At 36.3% G+C, this 16,415-nt stretch overlaps 1 protein-coding gene across 5 annotated transcripts in view; it reads right to left on the reverse strand.

Annotated features, from left to right (window-relative positions):
• The window catches only part of Sap47 (Synapse-associated protein 47kD), a 242,082-nt gene that overhangs the window by 199,317 nt on the left and 26,350 nt on the right, over positions 1 to 16,415 (reverse strand). For all 5 annotated transcript variants that reach the window (XM_089640340.1, XM_089640338.1, XM_089640337.1 and 2 more), the window contains exon 4: positions 15,757 to 15,878. In XM_089640340.1, the coding sequence (XP_089496466.1) occupies positions 15,757 to 15,878 (122 nt within the window). The remainder of the gene's footprint in view (positions 1 to 15,756; positions 15,879 to 16,415) is intronic.

Raw genomic sequence — 16,415 nt, forward strand, 5'->3', positions numbered from 1 at the left:
TTATTTTTCCCTATATTCAATTATTTTATGCAGGTAATTAGCAGAGATTTCCACGTCAGGTATTTATATAATATTTGCAGTCCATCATCGAAGTTCATAATATCAAATGTGACAAAAATATTTAACTAGTACGTCGCAAAAAAAGCGTCGCAAATTTAATACGTGTGAATCAGCTTTATTCGCGTCCGCGCTGCGGATTGTGGACGGATCGTGACCCGGTGACCCAGTTATGGAAGGCTTACCGCACGACCCAGTTACGACCCTCACTGCGAGCCACCCCTCTATGGAGTGGTACCTAAATGGAGCATCTACGCTCGCGGGCCGACTGTAAATGGAAATGAATTTTATTGGAAAATGCGCCTGTAGAGTCGGGGTCACCCTTTTACAAGAATTTTCTTCCGCTGTAGGAGTAGGTTAGGTACTAGGTATAAGTCTTGCTCAGAGCTTTTGAAAGTAAGGCAGAAAGCTGTGATATATTTTCTATTACATCAAATTCACTTTTCTTGTAAAGCAATCTTTGTTAATGAACTTCACCCGGCATTATTTTGTCTTTCAGAAGGATTTAAAGACAAATTTCGAAGCTACATACCTCAATATGAAGCTGAAATGGTTGGATTGACCTATAAAAGAAAGCGCTCACTGTGCATTTCAATTTGAATTGGTCAAATTGAAATGCACAGTGAGCGCAGTTGTTTTCTGTCTTGCTTTACAAAATTAAAACGGCAAACGTGCGCATAACATTTGCACACGGTTGACATTTGTCACAGCTCAAAAGCTCGGCCATGGAATGACTTGTCGGCTTATGGAATATTCTTATTGGTCAATAGGAAAAATTGTTTTTGTTTTTGAAGAGTTGTTGATGTGGATTTGGAACTCCACGAGGATCTACCCGAATTTTTGGAATATCATAGAAATTAGAACCAAAAATCTATGTTTAATCCTAACAGTAGTTATCTAGATTCCTATATCCAACCACAAGTCACCTTCAAGGCACGGGTTTAAGGACACACTTATTTTTCCAAATAAAAACCTTATGCAAAGCATTCCTCAGAAAAACCCTCGGTGTTTCAGCAATAATACCAAGCAAATAAAGACACTGAGCACTTAACGTATACCGAGGCGCCACCTCCTGTCTACCTTTCTGCTAACGAATGCCAAACCGCAAATGACCAATTAAAGCTATACCCACCCATCGACATCTGATACTTATTCCTATTGATACAATCGTATTGGAGTATTGAACCAGTCGGTATTATGGTCGGGTTTATTGGTTTGAGCACGGGGGGTGGCAGTCGAAATGTCTATTCAATCTGTAATTCGATCCTAAACCGACAGAATGGTTTGAGGCAATCGATTCTCCAACAGTCGGTTCTCCTGTCGTTCACCGGGGAAAGCCATTGCAATACGTTTTAGTACCTACTCCAATCAACGTGTACAGCCGGTAATAATCATCGGTTGAAATCAATAATTCAGTGAGCGTTAGATATAATTTTATGACTAGAATTGCTAGCAGCCATCTTGAACCCTTCCACTCCCAGAATTTATCCGTAGATTAACGGCTCTGGCTGATAAATTATTTTTTCAAACTAGAAATAAAACACGTTCTAATGTTAGACTAAAACCTAAAACCGTATCGATACGGATGACGGTTAATGCATACATCTGTAGGTGGACGACCTATCTGTACTGTGTGATTGGAACACGGCCATCTTGGAAGCTTTCCCCGTTTTCTCATATTTGTGAATTTCCAGAGGAGGAAATAGGTGTCAAAATAAAACCCCGCTAATTTACATAGAAAAGTAGCAACTGAGATGGCTTGGTCACGTATTAAAAAACCGATTTCCACTGAGAAATCTGAGTGCAATTCCAGGGGAAGACGTGTGCAATTACAGAGAATGTGCGTGGAGAGGCTGGGCCTACTGTGGACAGAGGCCTCCCAAGCAGCGCAGGGCAGAGACGCTTGAATGCGCCTTGTCGAGGCGATGTGTTCCCTCCAACCGAATATGACAAGGCGAAGAAGGTGAGATGTCGACCGGTAGAAATAGAATCCGATACACTAGAGGCATATTTAACCCCTAGAGCAATTTTGGGAGATATTTCTCCCAGCGTGATACGGACTACGGAACAATTTCATTTTGAATTTCAGTGAGATATATTATTTATATTGTGTTTAAAAGAGAAAACAACGCGTTTGTTACTTTCCGTAGAAAAATTTACAAAAAACGCTCCAGTAAAATTTGAAATAATTCTATGAAACAACATTTGCATTTGAAAAATATTTGTCAAGATTTGCAAATTTGATTATAAAAATTTTTGTACATAAAACGAAAAAGGGAAGTGACATTAACTTTTATATTAAGTTTGTCTAATTAAGCTGTTTGGTGTAAATTAGTAATTACAGTTAACACAACACACGATAAAAACCATTAACCAAAGACGCCTGTCCCGGTGTGACAAGAGATCCTGGGTTCGATTCCTAGTTGTGACCGTTATCTTTTTATTTTTCTGCGTCTTGTTCTGTTTCATGTTTCGTTTATTTGTTAGTATTATCTTCCTTTTCAATGATAGATTTATTACATTGATGGGTAGAACCTTCAAAATAAGTTATAAAGAAAAAGTTGTTCCTGACTTTATCTATGTTTGCGTTCAAAAGTTGTTCCTGACTTTATATATGTTTGCGTTCAAAAATTGTTCCTGACTTTATCTATGTTTTTCGTTGAAAATTTTAGTATTTTCAATGGCATATGTCGATTTGTATTTGGTCTGCTTTTAAAAACAGTATTTTATTTTGAAATATCATTTTGTCGAGGCCCGAGGGGTTAAACTCGTATAACTTATGAAATAGTTAAAAATATAATTTATCTAAAACCACCCTTATTAAAATATAATTTATCTAATACCACCGTTGTTAAAATATAATTTATCTAAAATCACCGTTATTAAAATATAATTTATCTAAAACCACCGTTATTAAAATATAATTTAGCTAAAACCACCGTTATTAAAATATAATTTATCTAACATCACCGTTATTAAAAACTTACACTCTTTTCTTTTCGATTACTAAAATTTATTTCAGGTTAGACAATTATTTTCAGCAAATCTATTTGGCAATTTTGAGTAAATGTATTACGCTATTAAACCGCCGCCAAATCGCAAATCGATAGGCCGCATGACTTGAACAAATTGAGCACGAAAATTCGCTTCATCATTAGAGATTTCAAACCTACCGATCCTCGAATGTAATGCTATGTAATCAATCATGCTAAAACCGGAAGAAGGCAAACATATTGATAAATAATTCATTAAATAAAAAAATTATGACAGTGATTCAGATATCGAAACACTTGATTAAGATTCACCTATTCTTGTACTAGCCGAAAGTATATTTGTGGGGGTATATTATCTACTCCTAGACTAGAAAACGAAAAACTGACCATTTTCTATTAAAATTGTAGCATTTTTCTATTTACATCATGAACCTAGAAAGACCTGGACGCAGCTATTCGAGAACAATTTGAAGACGTGGGGTGAAGGGCAAGATGTATGAAAAATTCCGAAATTCCTTATTTTTTTATGGCTTATGAATTGAATTAAATAACTGCATTAACTATCCCGCAGCCAAGTGGGGGAGTAGGTAGTACCCAAAGCTATTATCCTCTTATATTAGCTTGAATACTTGACATATCATTTATAGTATTTTACGTATTCCTGCGCATATACATAAGTTAACATTAATAATTGACTGAATAATTGGGATTTCTACAGTATAAAAGCCCATAAGACAGAAAAATGCATGGGGTCATCGGAAGACCCAATTGGTTATAGACGTTTTGTTTGGCATCTTGGCCTGTCAAGAGTTAACAACACAAAAATAAAATTATAATAGTTATGCACCATATTGCGTACAAATCATTTCAAACGTTTGTCAAACAAGATTGTTGCCAAGCAATTTCCCTTCACCCCAGACATGGCTTTAACGCCAACCAAACAAAAGGCACTAATTTTCGGTCTAGGGTTTTTTAGGTCCATGATTTACATAAAGAAGATTGTCTATGGGGCTGACGGGCGGGAGAACATCGATTGGGAAGCGTTTGTTTGATTTGTATACAAATCTACAGTTTCATTCCAAGATTGATGAAATTTTGCACACTTGACTTCCAAAGCACTATGAAGTTTACTGTCTGTCCGATTTCAAAAAAAATTTGCTCTACTCTGGGCAATGCCAGGGACTTAACCCTTAAATGCATACTGTTGCAAAACTGCAACATACCGTTCAAACCACTTTTAACTCTTTGGTGTATACTTTATGCATGCCGTTTTAGAATTATCAAGTTCACGGTAATATATTTTATCGAGTGGCATCACCTTTTTTTCTTTCGCGAATGTCAAATGTCACTTTTTCTTTAACAAAGTGAAGATTCTCGAAAATTGGTTGAAGGTTATAATTACAGTTTTGTTTTGCTGTTATTATTTTGATTTTCTTAGGTAAGTAGATACAATAATACGATACTTATATGTAATAATTCGTATTTTTCCGGTACACTTATTAGTTTTCAGAATTTTTTTTCATACGTAAATTGTTCATATTAATTTTTATTAAATACATGGTGTTGTAAACCTGCAACAATTTTTTTTTAATCAAATATCATTAAAAAATCACAAAAAAATAAAATTCTTTACATTTCCTTGCATATGCATATAAATATCTACAAAATATATTGTTTTCCAGTAAAATAAATAAATCATGCATTTAAGGGTTAATAATAAATATGAAAACGGAATAAGCTAGAACGCATACGTAGAGCTTTTTTAAATACATATATCCATTTGAATTTAACTTTTGTTTTCGGTAATGAATTAATGCAAATCTTGGGAACGGAAATTAACAAATTTCCCCAAATCCAATTGGCAGATAGACTCGTTGTCGATGGCAATCATTCTATCAACTTTTGCTGAATGTGGGAAGTGAAATCAAGTATCTCATCCATTATTATGCCAAGATCTCCCATTTGCGCACCATAATAGAAAATAATGCTTAGTTGATGATATGTAAACAATATTCAATAAGTGTTATTTTAATGCTTAACAGAATAGATTTAGGAAGGGTTGTTTTCAGAATTTGAACAATTATTATTTATGCTGAATTTTAATCAAGTGACGTAGAAATTTAATAATATTAAATACTTGCAACTTCAGCGGAGGTTTCATCAGACCGTGATCTCTGCTCCCACCTTAGAAATATATATTTACAGTATCACCAGTGGTGAGTCACGACCCGAATAATCAAATCCTAAAATCCTCAGAGAGTAGGGACTATTAAACCCATAACCAGCAGCCTGGGTAGACCATATCCATTCCTTGCCAGATACTCCTTATCCGTGTAAAGTACAAGTCTGGGAGAGATAACTAAATGTGAAGCATATTCAAATACTCCCACGTAAGCTAAAGGATTTGCTTGAGAATTAGGATGAAATCGTAGAGGGTGTCTACGCCAGGGTTGCCAGTTTAATCGTAACTATAAATTAGTGGATGTGTCCCTCTTTTTCTCTCTAGAATTATAATTCAACATTATTAGTAGAAATTTCATATTACAAGTAATTATTTATACGAGTTAATAATGTGGAAGTAAAAATAAATTTTAAAAATTGTCTCAAATTTGAACAGTAAACCAACGTATCTAGCGCGTTCGATTGATATTGATTCGAGGTTTTAATGATAATGTCGGTAACTTGTCATCATCGCTCCCGGGAATAAATTTAAATCACCAATGAACTAACAATAGTTCACAACGATTAAGCACGGGTTTTACCAGAATTTAAACAAGTCATCAAATTTCAAAGATAATTTTCAAGTTCTGTTAAAGTTATTTTAGTGTTCAGTTATGTTTCGCGATGCCACCGGCTCGTTATTGTTACCGCGCGTGCAGGTAGTGCAGTGAGTGAAGCGGATACCAAATTAAGTGGGCCTCCAACTACAAACTATGCCGCTATTTAAGGGGCCGAAGACCGATAGGTCTCCCGGCCAAGGGGAGTCAAAAAACCTGGTCCGCCATCAATAGGTTAAGGTGCTCCCATAGCCGCTGTGCCCACATGATGCACAGATGGGGCCTTAAAGAGTCGGCGATGTGTGAATGTGGTGCGGTGCAGACTACCGAACATGTGGTCAACGAATGCCCGCTCCATTCATTCCCCGGCGGGATTGATGAGGTCCACATGGCGACGCCTGAGGCCCTAAAATGGCTCGCAGATCTAGATGTCCCCCTCTGACCCCCCACCATACGAAAGAAGAAGAAGAAGTTATGTGAAACAACTGGCCAATAAATATATAAATAACTTGAATAGAACCTTTACAGAACTAGAAAATTTCAAAGTTGATTTTTAAGTTGTGTAAAGGTTCTATTCAATTTATATTATTATATCAATATTGGCGAAGGGCTTCACAAAAATGAAATAATAACAGAACTTGGATAGAAACTTCACAGAACTTGAAAATGCGATCCGAGCTCAAAAAAGATATTGTCATAACTAAACGACAATATTTAAACAGAATTCAGGACGGGATCAAAGACAATGTCAAATGCTTCTGGGATTTTATAAAATCACAGAAAGCTAACTCCAGGTCACATAACGGCCTGAATAGTGGAGACAAATTTATAACGGACTCAGAATCTATCTGTCAGAAATTTGCAGACTACTTTCAATCTGTGTATGATAGTGAAACCCCTAATCTTAGTACAGATTTTACGCGAACAGAGGTCCCATGGAACGTAGGTAACATTTCCCTAAGATTAACGAGCCCGACAGAGGTAGAAGCTTATATCCGTAAACTGAAGACTGACAAGGCTACAGGGCCGGATGGAATCCCTTCCAGTACTATCATTAGCATAGCGCCAATGATAAGTGAAGCTCTTTGTCATATATTTAACACCAGTATTTTGACTTCTACTTTCCCCCAGATATGGAAACTGACCCGAGTCAGTCCCATTTTCAAGGCTGGTGACAAGACAGACGTCAAAAACTACAGACCGGTAGCCGTATTATCAGTGCTACCAAAACTATTTGAAAAAATGATTTGTGACAAATTAAGTCTCCAGATTATGCCATTCATTGGAGAAAATCAACACGGTTTCCTTCCAAAGAAATCAACAGTCACAAATCTGCTTACTTTCTCGAGATTGGTAGCCACCCGTTTAGACTCAAGGCACCAAACAGATGTAGTTTACACCGACTTTGCCAAAGCATTTGACCGTGTTAACCATGATATCTTACTGAGGAAAATGTTTAAACTAGGCTTCGACCTACCAACACTAAACTTTTTCTCATCATATTTAAAATCCAGAAAACAATTTGTTTCGGTAAATGGACATAATTCAAAAAAATTCTCAGCGAAATCTGGAATTCCTCAAGGGTCTAACCTCGGACCGCTGTTGTTTCTAATACTAATAAATGACATCCAAAACTATGTTAAGAATAGTAAATGTCTACTGTTTGCAGATGACCTTAAAATTCTAATGGAAATAAGCTCCCAACAAGACTGTCTTAAAATGCAAGCTGATCTGGATGCACTATCTGAATGGTCGTTGATAAACAAATTAGATTTCAATACAAAAAAATGTGTCACTATGTCTTACACTCGCTCTTTAATCACTATACTTTACGATTATAAGATAAAGGGCGAAACACTATCACGTGTAAATTCCGTAAAGGATCTCGGTGTCGTCTTTGATCCCGAACTGAAATTCTCTGGCCATATATCGCAGCTCACTCAGTCTTGCTACAAACTTCTTGGGTTCGTCATTAGGACATGCAAGCAGTTCAATAACCAAGATGCTATGTTAGCATTGTTCGATGGCATACTGAGAAGCAAGCTGGAGTATGCGAGCGATGTTTGGGCACCGTACCACCAGAAGTACATTGAAATGATAGAGCAAATCCAGAAGAAATTCCTCAGGTATGTCTATATGCGGACGCATGGAACCTATCCCAGGTTCATGCACCATATCGACTTACTTGAGGAAACCAATTCTGTGAGTCTGGAAACTAGGCGGAAAGCAAGCCTAGCCACTATATCTTTCAAAATTTGGAACAATTTTATTGATAGCCCATTCCTCTTGGGATGCTATGATTTATATGTACCAGACCACTACAGCCGAAGTCGATACCATGACTTATTTAGAGTACCAAAAGGCAAAACCGACGTCCTGGCAAAGCATAGCATGACGAGGGGAGTGGTGCTGTTGAACGAACTAGCAAAGAATTTGGATGTAAATGACTGTTCTTTAAACGAACTAAAACAATTATTGAAGAGTCACTTACCCAAATGCTGATATGATGTAAAATTATACTGTTTGTAAAATTGTACTGTAACTGGAACGAATGTTCTGTTGTACAATAAAAAAAGAAGGATTTAACGAATGCATTGATAGGTTTCCTAATAAACTTTTAGTTAAATACGAATGTATTATCACGATGTCGAATGTAATTTTATGAATTGTTCAAATTCTGTGAAACAACCCGTCCTTAGTATTCTTAATTTATTTATCAATCGTTGTTAGCGATCTGCATTCGTGCTCGGGAACGATGACAAGATATCGACATTATTGATAAATCCTTTATCGATTGCCCTTGCTAGATACCCTGAAATATGATTGTATGAAGCAAAAAAAAACTCACGGGCGGAATGATCTGGCGTCATGAATTTTGCACAGCTTTTAGCGTCTGGAATTTCTAGCTATTGGATATAACTATTTTCAGTTCCCAAAGTTATATCCATCACTAGATATGGAGATTTGAAATATGGCTTCAAATTAATAAATATTATTAACTCTAAAAAGGACTACACGCAATATTGTATATTTTAGTTATTCAAAAATATATCGAAAAAAGATTGTTTTAAAACTCGGGTAGTAAATTACTTAAGGCGATGCACTACGTCGTGTAATATTTTAAATTAAGCCGCTATCAATACCAACCCTTACGTAGATGGCGATAAGGTTTAAATTCCCGCTTAACACCATCCGCCTGTTTTGATTTATGCAAGAAAAAAACATGGCCAAAAAGTGCCTTTTACTTTTATTTTGTGGATGTTCAGGCATAAATATTTAATTTTTTTCCGATCATTTTATAAATAACTTAATTTGCCACATTACACAATAAAATCATAACTGAAAATGGGTTCGTAATTAGGAGATTTTGAACTTTAAAGCAGTTTTCAAAGGCCTTTACATTATCTTTTTCTGGGCTTATAAAAAGACTTATCTAAAAAATACTCGATTATTTCAAAGGCCAAGATGCATTCTACTTGCAGTATTTAATTAAAGCATCTGAAACATTTCTAGGCGACCAAATTTTTAAACTAAAAACACATGATTTTGCATTACTACGTATGGCATCACCTTAAGAACTAAGTACAAAAAGAATTTTTTTCTTCACTTATCAATAAATTCCCTTAATTCATTTCAAAACATTTAATGTAAAAAGAAAAACGTATTCTTCAGAAGATAATAGAAATGATAAACACCTGGTAATAATTCTTATTTTTTCCGCCAGTGGAAAGAAAAATGTCTTTCTCAACTCGCAAACGAAAACTTAATATTTTCTCCGGGGAAATTACAGTAACTTATTATCGTGTTGAAACATGAAAAGTGTGGCGCCTGAATGGCAAAGGTTAGCGAAATCTAATAATAAAAATTCTTCCATATTATGGTGGAAAAGAGGATAATAACATAATGTATCACTTTATAGAATAAAGTGATATTATGAAACTGACTGAAACAATTGTCACAATCGGTCAGAGATGTGCAAAATGGGTACCCAAAACCATTTGATATGCAAAACTTTTCCATTTGAAAATGCAAAATGCAAAATGGTTTTTAGAAAAGCATTTCAACTGCAAAATGCAAAATAACTATTTTCAAAATGCATTGAAAATGAAAAATGGTTTCTCAGGTCCAACAAATTAAAATAATTATAGAATTTTTAAACATTTTGTCATTTAATAATGGACATCAATGTAGAACAAACATATTACATGATGGTAAATGCAAAAACACCACGACTACAGATTATTAAACCACAAAAAATTTGCGCGGGACTAATGTTGTCAACGTAAAAACGTAGAAACTGCAATCTAACATTTAATATTACAGCGTCATGGCCCCATGTTCAGTATTTGAATCAGTATTTTTTGTATCTAATGGTATCACTCAATTGCCAGGGCTCCTACCAGGGAGCAACTTGACAAATGTAAATTATTTCTCATAGCGAGGTTGAGGACCGACTGATATTTGGGGCTTATGAAAAAAAGATGAGTGGAGATAGTAGGAAGAATGTAGCAAAAAGGCATTTAAAATGAAAAATGCTTTGAGAAAAGCATTTAAAATGCAAAATGGAAAATACCCATTTTGCATTTTGCATTTCCATTTGAAATGGATTTATTTGAAATAAAGCACATCTCTGCAATCGGTGCAACCACAAAACTGTCTCAAATACAAAATACAAGAAATAAAATATAATTTTGAAAAAAAAATCCCCCCCCCCCAAATAATAAATCAAATTTTCCAATAGCAAACTTTTTTTCTTAACTTACCTAAAAGAAATAATCTTTCTTTTACTAAGTGCCTAATTACAGCAGTATTAACTCCGCTGACTTCAAATATACTTGGCAATTATTTGATTTGTTCTTTTATCGAGTTTGTCAAGTCGACACACTTTTTCAATCGGCGCTGAAATAAAAATTTAAATGGGTGATTTAAGATTTTCACGGCCAAAAGTATTTTTGTTATTTGTTTTTGGGGTATTATGCCGTGTTGCGCTAACTCCTTCTTTAGCCAACGTTTCGGACAGCATTGCAGTGTCCATCATCAGGGCAGATGTCTTATTTGAGGTTGTGTTAAAATGTGAGCTTAAGTATGAGGTTGTGTATGATGTTTGAGAAAGGAAAATATCAAGACTGTCTTCGGAACAACAACAAAGATACAGGACTTACTGAGGTCTGCAAAGACTAAGTTTCCTCTGGAAACAGATGGAGTGTATAAACTCAGCTGTTCCGGATGTGACAAGGTCTATGTAGGCCAGACAGAGCGGACTATCTCCAAAAGAATTTCGGAACACTTCAGAGCTTGTAAACTCGGCCACCCTGACAAATCGGCAATTGCCGAGCATTTGATTGACACCGGGCATTACTTTGGATTTGTTCCTGAAATCCTGGGGAGACCGAAAACTTATAGAGCACGGCTGATTACGGAGGCCATTGAAATTCATAAAAATCCCGTAAACATCAATAGAGACGATGGAGCTAAGCTTAATAGTTCTTGGTATCCGGTAATTGACGGATACACCAGAGCTAAACGAAGAAAACCACTTTAAATAAAAAAATGATACGTTAATGTTAGCTCAGAGGGTTGAAGCTGGCAACACGGTATCACAACCTCATACTTAAGCTCACATTTTAACACAACCTCAAATAAGACATCTGCCCTGATGATGGACACTGCAATGCTGTCCGAAACGTTGGCTAAAGAAGGAGTTAGCGCAACACGGCATAATACCCCAAAAACAAATAACAAAAATTTAAATGGGTAGTTAAAATAACTTGTTTTCTCGATTAACTCCACAGGTTCGCGAGAAATTCCCTAAAACAAGAAAGAAGGTTACGCGGTATGTCTCCTACGCAATAATTGGCACATAAAAATCTTACAAAGACGGTAATAAATGAGAAACGGACGTAGGGGCGGGGGGAGCAAAACCACCTGAAAAAAGGCCAGCACACAGAATGAAATGGGCCTGTTACTTCTTTAAATCCTCCGATAAAATTACGTTATAAGCCATTATACTATAATAAAATATTTTCATAAAAAATTAATGGCTGAGCGTACCAATGTCTTATTATAATTCAACCATTTTGAATCCTGTCTGTCTGTAATTTTTTTGTACGAATCGCTTCTGTTTCAAGATGATGGCCATTTTAATGTTTCAGTAAAGATTCATTTTTGTCAAACGTGAAATGGACGTATTTATTTGGACTTTTAAAGTATTTTCCTCAGGACCTCTTGGGTGGGGTTAAGCTGCTGCCACACGCAAAGCTCACATCAAAAGTTAATGTACAGCGCATCATCTTTTCTACCGACACACGACGCTATCAAATATTTCTTCCTATGGTAGGAGAGGGGGTCAGTTGAATTCGAGAGCGGCCGAGGAACATAATTTCATCTGTCAAAGTGACAACTTTACTTACTGACAGCTTGAGCACGTTTTCGAAATGGATGATACTTGTCGCCTATTGCTGGATCTGTTGGACAGCTCATCCTCAGATGATGATGCCGCCAACTATATAATTATAAATGCTATTTATAAACTTTTTAGATTTTAAACAATCTGCGCGTAAATAGCGCATTTTCACATAACCTGACATAACCTATCCGACGAATCAGGAAATTCGCAGTTCGCACGCCGATCGACGAAAGCGACATATAATAAATTATTGTAAAATAAGCTCAACTTTCGTCCAAGCCGTCCAACTTTTATCAAAAAACCGAATGATATTACCATATAAACATACTGAGATTAAAAATATGATTAATTTTGAAAGGGCGAAAATTTGTTTACTTCAAATTCAAATATTGATTATATTTATATTTTAAATATATGTTAAGTATGTTTGCCAAATAAAGTTTTTTTTATGTTTCTAAATTTACTAGCACACATGACGATATGAGCTAACATAATAAATAAGAAATGCATTATTAGGCTGCTTATGTCATGGCTGTCAAAGGGAACACGGAACTTAGTTGGTAGCTCCGTAATTAAAATGACCCCCTCTCCTTTTTACGGCGGAGAGGGGGACGCATAACTTTTCAAATATCGCGTCGGGAGCGGTTACGTAAAATAAATTCGGTTAGCGAAGTTCAGAACCACACTTATAGCGCGTTATCTTTTTACGTGTGTCGGGTCTGTATGGGATTGTATGGCGAGCGCTATTGTGCTTTGTATTATCTATTGATGTGAGCTTTGCGTGTGGCAGCACCATTAATGATAAAAAAAGTCCCGTTAAAAATTATAGGATATTATGGTTCCGATTCTGGAAAAATAAAATATTTTTATTTTTATTACATTATAGGTAGATACCTACCAACTTTATCGCCTGTCTGAATTAGACACATCATCAGTTCTAATTTTGAAAACGACACTTCAATTCAAAGTAAATTTGAGTGATATTTTAAAATATTAAAAAATGTGCGGATACAACTTTCTACTTATTTAACTAACATCACACCGTTTCTCCGCAAGGGTAGGCAGACGAGGTACCGCCGCAAAGCGGAAAGGGGAAAATCAGGAATGCCGACTTACCTTAATTCTTCTCTTGCTTCTCTTCAATTGCGCTGGTGCACTGCATACTCACTTTTACCACCACAAACTCGCGAGCTCACGATGGCTTCACAGTTTCGACATGGTGGAACAAGTGGGGCTCCGTAATCAGACACAGTTTAGGCAAAACCTCCTATATCACAAGGCCGGGACACTCATTCAAAGCAGCCTCCTAACTTGTATGAGATTTTACAAAAATTATCGTTTTATTATTTTTTCAATTTATTGTTATTTACTAAAACATCTTAACATGTTTAAGTTGATTTAAAAAAAATAAATAAAAATAAGTTTTTTTTAAGGTTCTCATACAAGTTAGAAGGCTGATTTCATTCAGTGTCCCGGCCTTGTGATCTAGGAGGTTTTGTTTTAGGTGACTTGTGATTTCTAACCGAATACTTTGACACATTGGTTGATTGTAGTAGGCATAAGGTAGGTAGGTGAACAAAAGATAATTTTGTAGGTTGAGAATAAAAATAGGAAAGGTATAACAATGCTAGGTACCAACACTGATTGTCTCATTCACATTCATACAACGTCTAATTCATACTCTTCTAGTGTTCTGACTCTTGACATGGCCTGACTCTTGTATCTGGTTCCCCTAATCGTACCATGTCTTCCTCGGAAGTCCCCGAGTTTTTCTACCATTCTCATTTGCGTCATATATTCTCTTTGCACCCTTTCTTTTCTTCGTTTATTCGCTCTACGCCTTGCTTTCTTTGCGGATCTCCACATTCCTCAAAAGATCATACATGGTTTTACCACACATACGCCTCAGGCATCTCATATTTCCAGAGGTGATTTCCAGAAAACGGCGCCATACAAATCATCCAAATAGTATTATTAATTCAGTCTGCCTACTTATTTTATTCGTAGTTTTGTAACAAATAATCCTTGTACTGAAATTTACAATTTAGAACGGCTGATTTATCAATTTATCCGGATAAGTTATGTAAAAACTACTTCAAAGTTGGCTACTGTAAAGTGGCAGTTTTACAAATAGAGTTCCTACTTTGCGTGGGGTCTGTCGTCGTTTTTGTAGAACAATGGCAATTTACACAAAGAAGAACAAACTGCCAACTTTAACTAACGAAGTGAAACAAAAAACTAATACATCGAGAACTGTATTTTTAACTTAGAATAACGAAGTAATAGTTACTCATGGAAAACCAGTAGTTTTAAATGGTATGTGAAGCAAACGAGTTACAGTTTCGATCGAAAGTTGAGTTTGATGGCAAAATAAAAATCAACCTGAAAAAACTAAATATTTTACTATATACTCGGCTTTTTATTAAGACACTCGGGGTCACAAAAATCGCACCTATTTCAAAATCTTATGAGACAAAAAAATAAATAAAGCGATCGTCTCTTTCGGATGTGTAGCGCCTTCGCTCTGATCCACGCCTCCGGATGAAGGCACCAGTCTCTTGAAGCCGTTGTAAATCCTTCGAACGGCTTAAGTTTAGTTGCCGAGCAAAATCTCACTGTCGCATCCCTAATTGCAGTAGTGCCACCACATAGGCGGCTTCGTCAGCAGTGCTGTCCATTTTAAGGGGATGTTTTCTCTTCAACGTTCGGATGGTGAATGATCTACATTTTGACTTAAACGGCTCCTTTTATAGCCCATAAACATGACACAAGTTGTGGCACCTGTAAAGTGCACTGTCATCGACAACTAGTCTATCTGCCGAGTTACAGCTCGATCGGATGTTGGGAAGTGGATTTATTTCCATTTCCAAGATTCCATTCATTCATTCACTCATTTATTTATTCATTCATTTAAGAAAACAAAATCGAAATTCAAGTACATGTAATTAAAAATAAGTTCGTAGTCGTGGAGTGTTATATCTTGAAGCAAACATACGGCGACAGCTTTTTATTTACGTCTTTAATAACTGCAAGTTCACTCTGTGGAATCAATTTTATTAAATAAAAATTATTTATCTTCTCGCATACGAAAGAAAGGCGAGGTGGCTTTTAAACCCTCTTGTGAGAAAAATATGAGTAGGTATAATGATTTTTTTTTACCGCACAACTACTCCCATTTGGGAATCATCCCCAACCGGGGTATGTGATGCTTAGGCCGCTCTCTCACGGGCTTTTGCGATGAATCGACACGCCCACGAGTCACTTAAAATTATTTAAAAAGTATTTTTTTGTTTTTTACATTTGCTAATTATTTATTTTGGGATTTGTTGATTTCTTACCAACGCGTGTGGAAATGGCCTTACTATTAACCGACAAAACCTAGGTACGTATTGGCGGGCTTTGAAAAATACAAACTTTGTAAAATATTTTGACAATGAAAACTATATTTTTAAAATAAATGTTTACAAATACTGTGAATAAGTTAAAAGGTTCATTTAAATTAGTAAACAAAATAATAACTTACATTTTCTTCGACGGTCTTCTTGATCTTGGCGCCCGCTTCGCTGACTTTGGCGCCGGCCTTGTTGACGGCCGAGTACAGGAAATTCCCGATGGACTTGGCGCCGGCCACTGCCTTGTGTGTTACTGGATAGTCAACAAAACATACATTTTATATATTACGTCAATAGATAACATAAACAATATTACATGGAAACTGTCACAGAGCTACGACGAAACTGCATGGAGTACAGGAAGTTTCCGACGAACCACTGCCTTAGGCCGCGTATTTACATGCGAGCTGTAACCGTAACATGTAATGCTAGGTATACATACGCGCGCCGAACTGCCCAATTGAACCTCAACTTATGGGAAAAAAACGAAGCAACCGCAAATGGCGCGAATCGCCACTTGCAGTTGATTCATTCCTTTCATATAATAGCCCTAACATAAACGCTAGAACCTGGTTTCCATATCTGCGGCGGTTATGGTAACCAGGTTGTTATGGACAACAAAAACTATATATTACATCGATAGATAATACAAACAAGGGAGACATGACATGGAAGGGCACCAACTTTTGTCCAGCTACGACCAAATTGCACGGACTATCAAGCAGCCAATCAAAGCTATACGTCTGGGGTGTATTTAGCAACAAAAGGCGAGGCGCCGCTGTGCGACGTG

The sequence above is a fragment of the Hesperophylax consimilis genome, chromosome 15, assembly GCF_061612785.1.
Source record: "Hesperophylax consimilis isolate HC1 chromosome 15, BYU_Hcon_1.0, whole genome shotgun sequence".
Classification (NCBI taxonomy): domain Eukaryota; kingdom Metazoa; phylum Arthropoda; class Insecta; order Trichoptera; family Limnephilidae; genus Hesperophylax; species Hesperophylax consimilis.